At 42.2% G+C, this 17,460-nt stretch overlaps 1 protein-coding gene across 2 annotated transcripts in view; it reads right to left on the bottom strand.

Moving 5' to 3' along the window:
* cita (citron rho-interacting serine/threonine kinase a) overlaps nucleotides 1–17,460 on the bottom strand; it is a 204,162-nt gene that overhangs the window by 123,989 nt on the left and 62,713 nt on the right. For both annotated transcript variants that reach the window (XM_068005625.1, XM_068005626.1), the window contains exons 14-18: nucleotides 10,347–10,517; nucleotides 6,575–6,628; nucleotides 6,143–6,196; nucleotides 4,460–4,600; nucleotides 2,885–3,010 (exon numbers count right to left, since the gene is read on the bottom strand). In XM_068005625.1, the coding sequence (XP_067861726.1) occupies nucleotides 2,885–3,010; nucleotides 4,460–4,600; nucleotides 6,143–6,196; nucleotides 6,575–6,628; nucleotides 10,347–10,517 (546 nt within the window). The remainder of the gene's footprint in view (nucleotides 1–2,884; nucleotides 3,011–4,459; nucleotides 4,601–6,142; nucleotides 6,197–6,574; nucleotides 6,629–10,346; nucleotides 10,518–17,460) is intronic.

Here is a 17,460-nt window from a genome sequence, read left to right as displayed (position 1 = left end):
CCTACTACTGATGTTAGGCTAACCGGTCTGTAGTTCCCTGTTTTCTCTCTCCCTCCTTTTTTAAAATAGTGGGGTTACATTTGCCACCCTCCAATTTGCAGGAACTGTTCCATAATCGATAAAATTTTGGAAGATGACAAATAATAGGAACAGGAATAGGCCATTCAGCCCCTCGTGCCTGCTCCGCCATTTGATAAGATCATGGCTGATCGGTGATCTAGCTCCATATACCTGCCTTTGGCCCATATCCCTTAATACCTTTGGTTGCCAAAAAGCTATCTATCTCACATTTAAATTTAGCAATTGAGCTAGTATCAATTGCCGTTTGCGGAAGAGAGTTCCAAACTTCTACCACCCTTTGTGTGTAGAAATGTTTTCTAATCTCACTCCTGAAAGGTCTGGCTCTAATTTTTAGACTGTGCCCCCTACTCCTAGAATCCCCAACCAGTGGAAATAGTTTCTCTCTATCCAACCTATCCGTTCCCCTTAATATCTTATAAACTTCGATCAGATCACCCCTTAATCTTCTAAACTCCAGAGAATGCAACCCCAATTTGCGAAATCTCTCCTCGTAACTTAATCCTTGAAGTCCGGGTATCATTCCAGTAAACCTACGCTGCACTCCCTCCAAGGCCAATATGTCCTTCCGAAGGTGTGGTGCCCAGAACTGCTCACAGTACTCCAGGTGCGATCTCACCAGGGTTTTGTATAGCTGCAGCATAACTTCTGCCCCCTTGTACTCCAGTCCTCTAGATATAAAGGGCAGCATTCCATTAGCCTTATTCATTAGTTTCTGCACCTGTTCATGACACTTCAATGATCTATGTACCTGAACCCCTAAGTCCCTTTGGACATCCACTGTTTTTAAACTTTTTACCATTTAGAAAGTACCCTGTTCTATCCTTTCTTGATCCAAAGTGGATGACCTCACATTTGTCTACATTGAATTCCATCTGCCACAGTTTTGCCCATTCACCTAATCTATCAATATCGCTTTTTAATTTTATGTTTTCATCTGCACTGCTTACAATGCCACCAATCTTTGTGTCATCGGCAAACTAAGATATGAGACTTTCTATACCTTCATCTAAGTCGTTAATAAATATTGTGAACAATTGAGGCCCCAAGACAGATCCCTGCGGGACTCCACTAGTCACATCCTGCCAATGTGAATACTTACCCATTATCCCTACTCTCTGTCGCCTTTCGCTCAGCCAATTTCCTAACCAAGTCCGTACTTTTCCCTCGATTCCATGGGCTTCTATCTTAGCTCACAGTCTCTTATGTGGGACCTTATCAAATGCCTTCTGGAAGTCCATATAAATAACATCCATTGACATTCCCCTGTCCACTACTTTAGTCACCTCTTCAAAAAATTCAATCAGGTTTGTCAGGCACGACCTACCTTTCACAAATCCATGCTGGCTCTCCCTGATTAACTGAAAATTCTCGAGGTGTTCAGTCACCCTATCCTTAATTATAGACTCCAGTAATTAATGCATCCACTATTTCCATGGCTACCTCTTAGTACTCTGGGATGCAGATTATCAGGTCCTGGGGATTTATCGGCTTTCAGTCCCATTAATTTCTCCAGCTCTTTTTTTTTACTAATACTAATTTCCTTTAATTCCTCCTTCTCACTAGTCCCTTGGTTCCCTAGCATTTCTGGGAAGTTATTTGTGTCCTCTTCCGTGAAGACAGAACCAAAGTATTTGTTTAATTGCTCTGCCATTTCCCTGTTACCCATTATAAATTCTCCCGTTTCTGACTGTAAAGGACCTACATTTGTTTTCACTAATCTTTTTCTTTTTACATACTTGTAGAAGCTTTTACAGTCCACTTTTATATTCCTTGCAAGTTTACTCTCATACTCTGTTTTTCCCCTCTTAAACAATTTTTGGTCCTTTTTTGCTGAATTCTAAACTGCCCCCAATCCTCAGGCTTGCTACTTTTTCTGGCAACTTTATATGACTCCTCTTTGGATCTAATACTATTCTTAATTTCTTTTGTCAGCCATGGTTGGGCCACATTTCCTTTTGTGTTTTTGCGCCAGAAAGAAATGTATAATTGTTGCAATTCATGCATTCGTTCCTTAAATGTCAGCCATTGCCTATCCACCGTCATACCTTTTAATGAAGCTTCCCAATCTACCATAGCCAACTCACTCCTCCTTTGTTTAGATTTAGGACCCTAGTTTCGGATTGGACTACTTCACTTTCCATCTTAATTGAGAATTCTATCATGTTATGGTCACTCTTCCCCCACACAACAAGATTATTAATTAACCCCTTCTCATTGCACAATACCCAATCTAGGATAGCCTGTTCCCTGGTTGGCTCCTCAACATACTGGTCTAAAAAACCATCTCGTACACACTCCAGGAACTCATCCTCCACAGTATTATTGCTAATTTGGTTTGGCCATATGGCCATTTGGTTCAAATTCCGAGAACATCGGAGAGAAATCGTACCGCAACGATTTAAACATGCTTTCTGCCATTTTCCGCAATGGTCACTGGGCTTTCAAGTTTTTTTTTTATGTCCCAAAAAAAAATCGTAGTTTCCAACCTCTACCTTTAGGTAACCATTTTCTGCTACCATGTCACAAACTGGATAGCCAGATGGTGAAAGGTAGAATACTAGAGCCTGGTCTTCAGTTGCTTCCAAACCTTTATTCACAGAGATCCACAGAGCACCCCTTAGATAAGCTCTCACATAAATGGATACAAGGGTCCCCAATTGATACACTCCACCTGAATACAATTAACACATTGATATAGATACAATTAACAACCAGGTCTCTTTCCCCTTGCACTACTGGTCTGATTCTCTAATTACCATCCTTTCTGAGTGTCTCTCCATCACTGTCAACTTCTTATACATACCAGGATTTTCTGAGCCATTTGCTGGATCTGCTGAGATTTTGTCTGCAAATCCTCCTTCAGCTTGTTTTCTCTGCGCTCCACCATCTCAAACCGCTTCACTTGGTTCTCTAGAGACTTGCGACGTTCCTGTAATTATCAACACATCAGAAATTTGTACTGGTTCTGCAGTGATGGTTAAAATGGGCATTAACACTAATACCCAGCAGACTGTGACAACAGGCCATTTGCCAGTCATTTCAGCCCACATTGCAAAACTTAGCCTTAAATGCATATAAAAAGGTGACAGCAGTCTCACTGCAATTTCCAAGTGACATTAATACCTCTAAACCATTACGAAAGTGCCCACACGTTGCACTGTACGTTAAGTGCTTTGATGGTAATGTCCCCCATCAACAAAACCTCTACAACTGAAAAGATAAATCACTTATATTAGCTGTACATCTGTTCTTAGAACAAAGTTTTCCTACATATACCACATCTGTGGCTCCACAACAGACAGACAAAGAGAGAAAATAAAAGAGAAAAAAAGAAATTCCAGAGCACGGGTCCTAGATGGCTGAAGGCACAGCTGCCAATGGTGGGGTGAAGGGATGAGGGAATGCACAAAAGGCCAGAGTCTGAGATGGAGAACTCAAGAGTAGTTGTAATGCTGAAGGAGGTTAGAGATAGGAAGGGGCAAGACCATAAAGAGATTTAAACACAAGAATTAAACAGAGCTGGGCATCATCAGAATACATTATGGAAGCTGCCCCCATGTCACCAAGGGGCAGCATGTAAGTGAGGAAGAAGAGGAGGTCAAGGATGGATGCTTGGGGGACCTAAGATAATAGTGTGGGAGCAGAAAAAGAAGCCATTTCTGGAGATGCTGTGCCTACCATCTGTTAGGATCGAGTTATAACAATGGCTTTGAAATGGAGGGAGGATAATGTCAGAGGTCAGAGGCGAGGGAACCATTTACAATGTCAGCTAGCATAGGGGCTAGGAGAGAAAGTTGGGTGGTCCACAGTTTAGTCGGAATGGAATCAAGGAAGCAGTAGTTGGGTCTCATGGACATGATGAGCTCAGACCAAGCATGAGGGGAGATAGGAGAGAAACTAGAGAAAGTCGTGGATTCAAGGCTAGGGAAGAGGTTTGACTTGGTGGGCAAGGGGAAGTTGGGGGCAAGCAGTAGAGGCAACTGAACGGATGGTCAGAAATCTGAAAAGATCATGGTTCAAAAGGATCGTGAGCACAGGCAGAGCACAGTCAACTGTCAGCTTGGTGCAGTGGCATGACCTGCAGGAATGTCCATTTAACGGTGTTATAGATTTGGTGCAGTTTCGGTTTGAGAGGCTAGAATCCCTGCCATTTCTAGGAGGAGTAACTGAAATAAGGGGCGAGGGCAGAAAGTGCTCCGAGATAGCCATCGCTTTGCTCTTGAGTGTGCACTTCTTTGCTATTTGTTGAATGAATCACCATATCATAAGGAAGAGGTTACATTGCACCAGTAAGTTTTTGCCTGTATGGGCGCTACTCATAGCCCGTTTACCATTTCATTGATTAACTATGCGTTCATCAATTGAATCTCTAGCATACCTCGGACTCAACCAATTTCTTCCTGATACTTTCACTGGAGTTCTCGCGGCCCTGTAGTTTCTCAAGGTCTCTCTCTGCACGTTCTTTAGCCTGACGCACATTCTGCAAGAGATCCGTGGCTTCAGAGCTGGCTTTCACTGCCTAAAAGAACCATAGAGAATAGGTATTCTAAACACCAGTTTTCAGCTTAATTTTTTAATATACAAACTAGGTAGCCTTTTGAGATTTGCTGAAAAAAAAGTAATAATTTTTTGGAATTGAGTGGGCCTTGTGACTGGGCTCGCTCACAAATTGAATCCCAGACATTCAAAACTTAAACTTTTACAGGAATTTCAACTAGCTTAGTTAAACTTAACTAATTCCTTCTTGAACTTCATTTTGTTTTTGATGTGCATGCATAATGACTGCTTTTTACATTTATTGCAGGATAAAATTCTCAGATGTGATTGGCGTTCTCCCATGAAGTGACTGGAATGCCATATATGTGACTGATAACAGGTGGTTAGGATGGACAAATTGGAAAGCAATCTGGAAGTCTGGGAGATTATAATCAGACACAAAAAGTGAGATGCACGTCATCTAGTAGCTGCATAAAGAAAAGGGAAGAACAAATTTGCATTTATATAGCACCTCATGTCCCAAAGCGCTGCACAGCTAAAGGAGTATTTTTGAAGTGTTGTAATGTAGAAACACAGCAGCCAATTTGCACACAAGTCCCACAATGAGATAAATGCCCAATTAAACTGTTTTAGTGGTGTTAGTTGAGGGATAAATATTGACCAGGGCACCAGAAGAACTCTTCTTCGAATAGAATGATAAATGATCTTTCAGATCCACACTGGAGATTCCCAGGTCCCATTTTTGTACAACATGGGCATTGGAAGCAATGGTATAGCACTTTTGATATCAAGAGTAAAAACTGAAAAACTGCCACTCCTATTCAAACCAAATGAGCCACAGGATAGAAGGGTGGCATTGCAGATTCCAGATCAATACACCAGATTAGGCAAGAAATGCATGCGTGGATAAAGCACTGTTCAATCCTCATATTGGATTTCCTATGTTGTTTGGAAATGGTATTCAGTTCAGTGAACTGCCAAATTGCAACAATGATTTTTCTAACAGGTTCAGACTGCAGAATATAGCAACCCCCATCACAAGATGCTTACTGTTTTTACATCATAAGATAGTGAATAAGGCCCTTCAGTCCATTTGACCTCATCCTTCCCGAATACCAACCCTACCATTTTCCCAGTACAACAACTCGCCGTTTCATAATGAATTCAGTGTCCTGACCTCAACCATCCGTTCAAGCTGTTGATCACCCTCTGTACAAATTCTTCCAGATGTCGCTGCTAAATCTGCCGCTCACAACTCTCAGCCTTGTTTATTGCCACCTAACGCTGTTTTGATGTAGTGAGCAAGTCAACTAACAGACCTAGGCCTCTTTACAATACTCTTCAGCAAGTTCTATCCTACCCAGTATCCCAGACATGGATCTGTAGAATTTACAACCTTCTGAATAAAAATAAATATTCAAATATTAAGGAACAATTTTCACCCCTCCACTGGGGAATCACCACCATTAAACTCCCCTCCACTGAGGAATCATCATCAATAAAACCCCATCAGACCCTATTCCTCCAATGTGCAATCCTCACCATTAAACTGCATTACGCTTACCTTAGTGAGTTTTTCCTGCAATTCCTGTATTTTCTTCTGCTGCTCTGTGTTCATCTGAAAGACACACATCAGTCCGTGAATGCTAAGGGCAGAAGTTCTACGCATTAAACACACAAGTAAAAGGATAAGGATCCAGAATTATTTTTGTTGTCACTCTTTTTCATATTACCACCTGCATTCTTACAGATTAGTAGCAATGAAAAATGGAATACATTCCACCATCTTTCTTTGTGAACAAGATAGGTGGGAATCATTTTGTAAATTCGCAGGGTGGTAATATGAAGAGAGTGACAATAAAAATAAGTACAGTCTTTTATAAGTAAAATTAATTCTTTAAAACAGGTCTGCAATTTGCTCCCATTGGGGAAAAGCCAAACAATGTCTCTAAATTGCAATTCAATTAGAAAGAAAGGTTAATAAAAAGGCAAAAACCTTATCCAGTTTGGCGTACACCTCCCCGACTTCAGCTTTTCCCTGGTCTCTGGTCTGTGAATGGAAGATCAGTCATGGTGTCAGCAACTTGCATCTATCAGGGTATGCTCTCTCTCTCTCTCTTCTTTCCACCCCCCCCACCCTTCCTCCTCACACACAAACACATTGTGCTGTATCCATTCTCAACATTACAGTATAACTGCTCCAGAAAGATCAATAGCAGTAACATTACTCAAAAGGCAAAACATGCATTACTGGGCCCTCAGGACAAAGCAAGTAGCTAAAATTGGTGCAAAGTACATGACAAGCACCCTTCACTAACTTCAAGGGTGGGTATAGGATAATGTTGGAAAGAGTTCTTGTATACAGAGCTCAGGAGTTCTGCTTCCCACCCCCGCATTTCATTGACTAGAGAATGGCTAAGATATCCAACCCAGTCAGAATGAGAAACAGGTAAAATAAAGCTAGTTTAGATTTCAGCTAGGAACCTACTTAAGCTCAACTCAAGTGCTACTGTCATACAGTACTTCAAAAGATATGCACTACCTATAGGACAATCCCTTCCACCACCCAAAGGGTTTATGATCAGTCCATGACCTCACCACCGTTACATTCCATTCAGTCCTTATCCGGTCTGGCTTATGTGACTCCAGAACCTCAACAATGTGGTTGATTCTTAATCGCCCTCTGAAATGGCCTAGCAAGCCACTCAGTTGTACAATCTCACTACAGAAAGTCACAATAAGAATAAAACCGGACAGACCACCCAGCATCGGTCCACTAGGCACCGGACACGACAAAGGCAAACCAAGCCCAGTCAACCCTGCAAAGTCCTCCTCACTGACATCTGTGTCAAAATTGGGAGAGCTGTCCCACAGACTAGTCAAGCAACAGCCTGACATAGCCATACCCACACAATCATACCTTTCAGCCAACGTCCCAGACTCTTCCATCACCATCCTTGGGTATGTCCTGTCCCACCGGCAGGCCAGACCCACCAGAGGTGGCGGTACAGTGGTACTCAGTAAGGAGGGAATGGCCCTGGGAGTCCTCAACATTCACTCTGAACCCCATGAAATCCCATGGCATCAGGTCAAACATGGGCAAGGAAACCTCTGCTGATTAGCATCCACCATCCTCCCTCAGCTGATGAATCAGTCCTCCTCCATGTTGAGCACCACTTGGAGGAAGCACTGAGGGTAGCAAGGGCACAGAATGTCCTCTGGGTGAGGGACTTCAATGTCCACCACCAAGAGTGGCTCAGTAGCACCCACTACTGACCGAGCTGGCCGAGTCCTGAAGGACATGGCTGCCAGACTGGGCCTGCGGCAGGTGGGAAGCGAACCAACACGAGGGAAAAACCTCGTCCTCACCAACCTACCTGTTGCAGATGCATCTGTCCATGACAGTATTGGTAGGAGTGACCACCACACAGTCCTTGTGGAAACGAAGTACTGTCTTCGCACTGAGGATACCATCCAACGTGTTGTGTGGCACTACCACCGTGCGAAATGGGATAGATTCAGAACAAATCTAGCAGCTCAAAACTGGGCATCCATGAGGCGCTGTGGGCCAGCAGAAGCAGCAGAATTGTATTCCGCCACAATCTGTAACCTCCTAGCCTGGCATATTCCTCACTCTACTATTACCAACAAGCCTGGGGATCAAACCTTGTTCAATGAGGAGTGTAGAAGAGCATGCCAGGAACAGTACCAGACATACCTAAAAATGAGGTGCCAACCTGATGAAGCTACAACACAGGACTACATGCATGCTAAACAGCAGAAGCAACATGCTATAGACAGAGCTAAGCGTTTCTACAACCAACGGATCAGATAAAAGCTCTGCGGTCCTGCCACATCCAGTCGTGAATGGTGGTGGACAATTAAACAACTAACGGGAGAAGGAGGTTCCGTGAACATCCCCATCATCATTGATGGCAGAGTACAGCACGTGAGTGCAAAAGACAAGGCTGAAGCGTTTGCAACCATCTTTAGCCAGAAGTGCCAAGTGGATGATCCATCTCGGCCTCCTCCCGATATCCCCACCATCACAGAAGCCTGTCTTCAGCCAATTCGATTCACTCCACGTGATATCAAGAAACGGCTGAGTGCACTGGATACAACAAACCTATGGGCACCGACAACATCCCAGCTGTAGTGCTGAAGACTTGTGCTCCAGAACTAGCTGCGCCTCTAGCCAAGCTGTTCCAGTACAGCTACAACACTCGAATCTACCTGACAATGTGGAAAATTGCCCAGGTATGTCCTGTCCACAAAAAGCAGGACAAATCCAATCCGGCCAATTACCGTCCCATCAGTCTACTCTCAATCATCAGTAAAGTGATGGAAGGTGTCGTCGACAATGCTATCAAGCGGCACTTACTCACCAATAACCTGCTCACCGATGCTCAGTTTGGGTTCTACCAGGACCACTCGATTCCAGACCTCATTACAGCCTTGGTCCATACATGGACAAAAGAGCTGAATTCCAGAGGTGAGGTGAGAGTGACTGCCCTTAACATCAAGGTAGCATTTGACCAAGTGTGGCACCAAGGAGCCCTGGTAAAATTGAAGTCAATGGGAATCAGGGGGAAAATTCTCCAGTGGCTGGAGTCATACCTGGCACAAAGGAAGATGGTAGTGGTTGTTGGAGGCCAATCATCTCAGCCCTAGGACATTGCTGCAAGAGTTCCTCAGGGCAGTGTCCAAGGCCCAACCATCTTCAGCTGCTTCATCAATGATCTTCCCTCCATCATAAGGTCAGAAATGGGAATGTTCGCTGATGGTTGCAGTGTTCAATTCCATTCGCAACCCCTCAGATAATGAAGCAGTCTGTGCCCGTATGCAGCATGACGTGGACAACATCCAGGCTTGAGCTGATAAGTGGCAAGTAACATTCGCGCCAGACAAGGAACATCTCCAACAAGGGAGAGTCTAACCACCTCCCCATGACATTCAACGGCATTACCGTCGCCAAATCCCCCATCAACAACATCCTGGGGATCACCATTGACCAGAAACTTAACTGGACCAGCCATATAAATACTGTGGCTACAAGAGCAGGTGTGCAGCTGGGTATTCTGCGGCGAGTGACTCACCTCCTGACTCCTCAGCCTTTCCACCATCGACAAGGCAGAAGTCAGGAGCGTGATGGAATACTCTCCACTTGCCTGCATGAATGCAACTCCAACAACACTCAAGAAGCTCAACACCATCCAGGAAAAAGCAGCCCGCTTGATTGGCACCCCATCCACCACCCTAAACATTCACTCCCTTCACCAACGGCGCACCGTGGCTGAAGTGTGTAGCATCTACAGGATGCACTGCAGCAAATCGCCAAGGCGTCTTCGACAGCACCTCCCAAACCCGCGACCTCTACCACCTGGAAGGACAAGGGCAGCAGGTACATGGGAACAACACCACCTGCACGTTCCCTTCCAAGTCACACTCCATCCCAACTTGGAAATATATCACCGTTCCTTCATCGTCGCTGGGTCAAAATCCTGGAACTCCCTACCTAACACTGTGGGAGAACCTTCACCACGCGGACTGCAGCGGTTCAAGCAGGCGGCTCACCACCACCTTCTCAAGGGCAATCAGGGATGGGCAATAAATGGGCCTTGCCAGCAACGCCCACATCCCATGAACGAATATATTATATATATATATATATATATATATATATATATATATATATAAAAAAACACCTCTGTGCTTATTCCATGACATCGCCCTCCCCACCCACTGTTGGGGCAGATGCTCAGACCAACCTTCTGAAGTTTCTGCTGGGATTCAGCTGTTTTCCGCCTATATTCATCTGCTGTAATTCGAGTATCTCTTAGTTCTGACTCGTAGAGATCAGCCCGTCGGCGGGCAGCAGCAAGATCCTCCTCTAGTTGTCGTACAGTCACTCGCATCTCCTCCATTTGAGCATGGAACTCCTGTTTAAAAATGAGGAAAAAAATAACACAAGGACAACTATTGAGAAAAAGGGGGTGGGGTAAAACAGGAGCAGAGCATCCTCAAATGATTCCAACAGCATGTAGTGAGGGATAGAAAATAGATAGGTTACTTTAACCCTCAATATGTGGTGCACACATTCATCTAAGAGCAAGTCCTCTATTAAAAAAATAGGGATATCTATTTCTTAAGAGATTTACCGTCCCCCATTTTATATTGGCATTTACAGAAAATTTGATAACCAGGTAAAGAGCATTGAATAAAGCAAATAAATCACAATTCACCCCTTACAAAATGAGAGCAAACGTTCAAAATGGATTACTTTTAAATTGGTACATTTTGTACACTAACAAGTTACAGGAGTAGGTAATCGCCCAAGCCAAGCACTCCAAGAGGAACTTGATCAGTCCAATAAGCCAAAAAGGTATGGTTTACACCTTCATGTAAATAATTACTACACCCTAAAGTCAAGATATTTATCCCACCTACCATGGCCTTGCCTAAACCTAAGGTAACCATACCTTTCTAGTAACAATATTTTGTGATGGCGTGCCGTTTTCACTTTGGAGTCTGCTTTTTGCAGATAGAGGATGTCTATGTTGACTGTTTTGCAGTCCAAAGTTCTTGTATCTCCCTGTTGAACGTAACTCACAATTCCATTTCAAAAGAGCACCACTTGTGAACCAGGAGGTTTTTAAAAAAATAATTGGAGTGAGCCATGATTGAGCCAAGAAGTGCAACATTATATTCAGTCTAGTGGGCTAAGGGAGTCACTTGGGCTTTGAAGCATTTGGTAACACAAGTAACAGAAATAGCCTTTTTCTTCTCTCCACTTCCCCTATTTCACTACTATGGTCATTACTAAATTTTGAAAGAACTTCAGGCCTAGTCATATAGCTTTGGTGCCAGTATGTTTATTTAGGTTACATCTGGACTCAGAGGCCCTGCATGTAGACACTCTATGCTGCTAGGGATATAGCTAGCACTAAGTTTGAGGAAGAGAGGTGAAGGGTGCAACTGTTTCCACTCAGACGGTCGGTTCAATGTTGTTCCAGGTTTAACTGTAATGATTCCGTGATGAGTCTTCATCCAAATGACAGCCAGCATCAGGTCAAGAGGTTTAGTAGGCACATTTGAAATATGATTGCGCATGATGTACAAAATTTACAGCAGCTGACAGTTCTCTTTACACCACACCAGACACTGGAGACCTCATCGCATGGTAGGATAGCACCTTCAGCAGATGAGTATTATCCCTCAACTTCTGCTATTCTCCTCCTTGTGTTTCCCTCCCCCCAAAATATAGAGCTCATAGCATAAGGGACCATTTAAAAGATACTGCAGCAGCACAGCGCAAGGCTGAACAAGGGCAATGTGGTTTTGAGGTTGAGCCTTTGGACAACATGTATTGAGTATACTGGATCCATTAACTTTAGCTCATCTAAAACTCTGCTGCCTGTATCCTATCCCACACCAAGTCCCATTCACCCATCACCTGTGCTCAAATTTCAAATTCTCATTCTTTTGTTTAAAATCACTTCATGGCCTTGCCCCTCCCCATCTCTAACCTCCTTTGGTTCTACAACCACCGCGCCCCCCCCACCCCGCCCATTACTATGACTTTGGTCTCTTGTGCAACCCCCTCCATTCGCCTCATCATTACAGACCATGCCTTCAGCCATCTAGGCACCATGCTCTGGAATTCCCTCTCTAAAATGGTAAGTGTACAGTTTTGGTCTCCTTACCTAAGGAAGGATATACTTGCCTTAGAGACAGTGCAACGAAGGTTCACTAGATTGATTCCTGGGATGAGAGGGTTGTCCTATAAGGAGAGAAAGAGAGAGTAGAATGGCCCCACAGGTATTCTTCTAAACTCTCTGGAGTTTAGAATACCACCTGTGGGAGTACCTTCACCACATGGACTGCAGTAGTTCAAGGCGGCGGTTCACTACCACCTTCTCAAGGGCAATTAGGGATGGGCAATAAATGCTGGCCTTGCCAGCAACGCCCACATCCTACGAATGATTTAAAAAAAAGAATGAGAGGTGACCTCATTGAAACATAAAAGATTATAAGAGGGCTTGACAGGGTAGATGCTGAGAGGATGTTTCCTCTGGCTGGAAAGTCTAGAACTAGGGGACATTGACTCCTTATCCTGAGACTGTCATTTAGGGCTGAGATAAGAAGGAATTTCTTCACTCAGGAGGGTCGTGAATATTTGGAATTCTCCACCCCAGAAGGCTGTTGATGCTCAGTCGTTGAGTATATTCAAGACTGAGATTGATAGATTTTTGGACACCAAGGAAATATGGGGGATCAGAAGGGAAAGTGGAGTCGAGGTAGAAGATCAGCCATGATCTTAATGAATGGCAGAGCAGGCTCGAGGGGCCATATGGCCTACTCCTGCTCCTATTTCTTATTTAAACTCCTCTGCCTCTCCCCCCTTCTCCTTTAGGACCCTCCTTAAAACCCATTTCTTTGACCAAACTTTTGGTCTCCCCTCCTACTATCTCCTCTTTTGGCTTAGCATCCACTTTTTGATTACGCCTCTGAAGTGCTCTGGGATGTTTTTTTTATGTTAAAGGCATTATATAAATGCAAGTTGTTGCTGCTGTTGGATCTTAACCAGGGATACAGGAAACTGCTTAGTAGAGGTATTTTCAACCTCAAAGAAATTAGTCAGTTGGTAAGTCTACAAGGCGTTTTCCCAGCAGGTCAGTACACTCCTGGTTTTGCAGGGGGGACAGAAGGCTCTTACAGGGAAAGCACCACACCTGTTGTACCTGGAACATAAGTCATCATCATGAATCTGGCCCTCATTTGGAATCCTAGTTATATGCACTATTCACAGGTCACGCAAATCTTAGCACTGCAAGTAGCACTGAATATAATCATTCATTCATTCATTTGCAGAATTAAGTTTAAACTGAAACATACCACAAACGTAGACTATTGAATCAGTTAGATATACAACACATTTCCAATCGATAAACTTAGCTGACATGGGCAGCTATGCAGTGAGCGCATCACCAAAAATACTGTATGCAGAAGGAACAAAGTAAGGCAGGTCTATATATGCAGCACTGGAAAGAAAGTTTTCTTTCATTGTGCAAGAGTCTGGAGCACGCTATCAAAAATGAAGAGAAATATTGGTACACTGCATGTCCCTGCTGGCTTAGCAGTCACAGGACCTAATTCAGGATTTGTGCTGGGAAGTGGAAAAGAGCTTGTGCTCACTATAAACATACAACAATAAAGTTAAATAAATACCTTCTGAAAAGTGCCGACTACAATATGAACCTGTCAAAGTATGCCTTTCAGTTCATTATTGAAAGCTCCACCCAGGTTCTAGCTGAGCAATTAAATATTTATGTTAAGCACTTTTCTCAGATTATTAAGTTGCAAACAAAAAAACACCTCAGTCCAATTTCCAGATATTAAATATAGTTACTGTCAAAGAAGCACTGAATATTTTTAGGCAGAGTCATATAACACAATTTTACAATATTTTATTTAGCAGGTTCAAGCACGACTTTAATGTTGCTATGGCTACTAGTGCACAAGTTTGTTACTATAATAACTGGTACTTGAAAATGTAATTAAAGCAACTGCACAAATTTGAAGCTGCAGCTAATACAATGCTGCAGTGCCTTTCTTACAGACAACACTGCAGCCCATAAAGAATGAGCGTGATATTCTTTTGCTGCCAAACAGTTGACAAGAGTCGAGCAGATTCAGAATGCTAATACCCAGGCTAGAAGGCCACATGTCACATTGAAACTTGGGTCATCTCTCTCTCAACAGTCAATTGTGGAAGGGATAATGCTGCCAAAAAAAAATCTATTAAATATGCAGGACTGGTATATAAAAAAGTAATGCAAACAAGAAGACTCCAAAACAGATGAGTACAGAAATGGAAATAAAGAAAAACAGTCTATACAGAGCCTAAAAGGTAAAGGGAGGGGTAGAATAAAATACTAAAACAAGCTGAAAAAAGGCATTTAGTGTTGTAGAGGTTGAAGGATTATAACTAATGCATCTCCAACTTCGTCTATTTCTTTTAATGCTGGAAGTATATGTGCCTGTAATTTTTTCTGGCTTCAATCCCATTCATTTATCCATTTATCAGTTTTTGATTTATACTAATCCCCATTAGTTTCTCCCCTTCACTGATCTCTTGCCATCCCTGTAAAAATCCCATATCCTGACATAATTAGCTCCAAATCTTAGTCAGGTCTCTGTAATTGCGATCACACCATATCCTTCTTGACAGATTCATGATTCTAGTTTCCCTTTTATTTTTTTTTAAACATTGCTAGCTTTAGTATAGACAGCTTGCTTGTTTGACTGCTTTCCCCTTCTCAGTTTCCCCAGCTATTAATCCCTTTCCCTCTCAATGTATCATTTTGCTTAACTTGTTAAATTTTCCACCTTCACTATCACAAATATTCCCTCTTCCCCCATTAATTTTCCTTCTCCACTGCTTTATTTATTCTCTCTGTGAAAGCATTGGAACTAGTTCAGCTCTAGTGAAGCCACCTTGTCTGTACAGCAGCCCTCTGCTCTAAAACTTGCACCAATGTCCTAAGAATCTGATACCTTCCCTTCTACACCATTTCTCAAACCACACATTAACATATCTAATCTACTCCTTACCTGGCTCAGCACAGACTTTGAGAATACTACCTTTGTGACCTTACACTTCAATCTGGAACCAAGTGCCTCCAACTCTCTCTGCAAGACCTCTATCCAACACTTTCCCAGCTTTGGTTTTTATTTGAACAATCTTAGGCTGCTTCCCCTCCTTTCACAGAAGTCTTTTCACCAGAGACAAGTATATAAAGGATGTTAAGTACCATAATAAAACATTTTCCATCATTATAGCCATAAAAGAGTGGCAAGGAAGGATGGTAAAACTCTTAAAAGTTGTGGAGTAATTGACAATGAAATAATAAAATTACTGTCAAATTACTGTAATTCTTGATAAGTCTACAGGAGGCTAAGAACTAACGAATTCCTCAGGATACTAGGGAGGAAATTTGTGGGCACTGGCTAGTCACAAAAACTAATTTAGTACTGGTGAAGTATCACAAATATAGCAACTATATTTAAAAAGGACAAATCTGACTCAGACAAGCACAGGCCAACTGGTCTAACATCAGTAGTGGGTAAAATAATGGAAACCACTAAGCAGTGTGCTGGAAGTGTACCTATATAGCAAAAGCTTAATAACCTAAAACCATGACAGATTTATAAGGGGGTCATAGTTTTAGGTTATTAAGCTTTTGCTGTATAGGTACACTTCCAGCACACTGCTTAGTGGATCTTATTTTGAAACTTCAACTTATTTGAAAATGTTACATATAGATCATGGAAATCCCCGTGATATAATTCAGCTTCCAAAGAGCCTTCAGCAAGGTTCCAGATAAAATATTCTAAAAATTAAAAACCATAGAAATCCAGGGTAGCATGTGGATATTAAGTTGGATTAAAGATAGGAAAGAGAAACAGAGGGTAATGGTGTGAGGTGCAAGGTGAGACTGGGCAGGGGGAGGGAGAGGAAAGGTGTTGAGTGGAGCACTGAAAGGGTCAGTGCATGAACACCTGTTATTTGTTTCCATACATGACGTGGATTCAGAAGCAATTGTAAGTGTTTATTTTGCTTTGTAAAAGTATGGCAGTTACTTCAAGTAGGGACTCTCGAAAACATCAATAGTAGCCTTGATGAGGATAGATTAACCCTTGAAGTAAATGTTGATTTCATAAAAAGCTCCTTAAACCTAACTTGTTGCTTTCCTACACTTTAGGTGTAATGTTGCACGATGCTGTATCAATCATAGATAATCTTTGTTTAAGATGGGCAGTACCAGGTACATGTCCCATTAGTCAAGCTTTTTGCAAATCTTTTACTGCCTGCTGTAAATCAAATTCACTTCATATTAAATCATATGTGTAGCCACCATAACTACAAGCACCTAGAGCTCATCAACTCAATTAACCAGCCAACCAGAGGACAATCCTTCACAAAATGGGTTCAAAAGAATGGTATGTAACTTTAGAAAGGACAAGATTTCCTGATCAAGGAAAAATTGGAAGATAGTAAGCAGGATTAGTTAGATTCCCATGCTCCTTTTGATGAAATAGGACACAAGAGGATATCCAAAAGACTCCTGCGAAGAAATATTGAAGACTGCAATAGCTGCAACATGTACCTTAATAGAACTTGGCATCTTGTCAGCAAATGCTGAAGAAATTTTCAAATTATGAACAGTCTCTCAACACAACAGATTAATTTTTTGGCAGAGTGTCGGATTCCAATTTCTTTCATTTCACAAGTTTTATGAAGAAAGAGAGAGAGAGAGAAAGAAAATGAGAATATCCCAGGGCTAATAGCCATCCAGTTTCTCTGAACATACCTTTGGAGGTACAGGTGAAGAACCTGATATGATTTTTGAGCTACTACATCGATGAAACAAGGAAATGGGAGCAGTTACAATTCAAATCATTGCCAAATACTCTTTTTGCTTGTGCAAAAAACAGCTTCTAAGCCTCTGCCATTTATTAAGACTAAACCATAAGCATGTAATAAATAGGCAAACAGTCCAGTTTTACCAATAGGTTATCCTAGATATTGAACTGATTGTATACTCCCAATTTCTCTAATTGGTATTAAAACATTGGACATATATTTAAAGTTAAACTACGAACTGTTTATTACAAGAAAGTATACACAGAAGCAAATTCAATCAGCAAACAAAATAACAGTCCTTAATTCTAACTGGTAATTGTAAATTGTTTTCAGAGATCAAAATAAAGTCTTTAGCAAATTTTTTTTTAAAAACACAAGTGCGTGCCTTCATGCTTGTTGAGTTCATTCTTATTGTAGTGACCTGTCTCCCTGTAATTATCTGTATATAGGGTGGA

This window comes from Heptranchias perlo, chromosome 25, assembly GCF_035084215.1.
Source record: "Heptranchias perlo isolate sHepPer1 chromosome 25, sHepPer1.hap1, whole genome shotgun sequence".
Classification (NCBI taxonomy): Eukaryota; Metazoa; Chordata; class Chondrichthyes; order Hexanchiformes; family Hexanchidae; genus Heptranchias; species Heptranchias perlo.
Note: the sequence above shows the minus strand (reverse complement) of the source record. Positions and strands in the feature narration are given on the sequence as shown.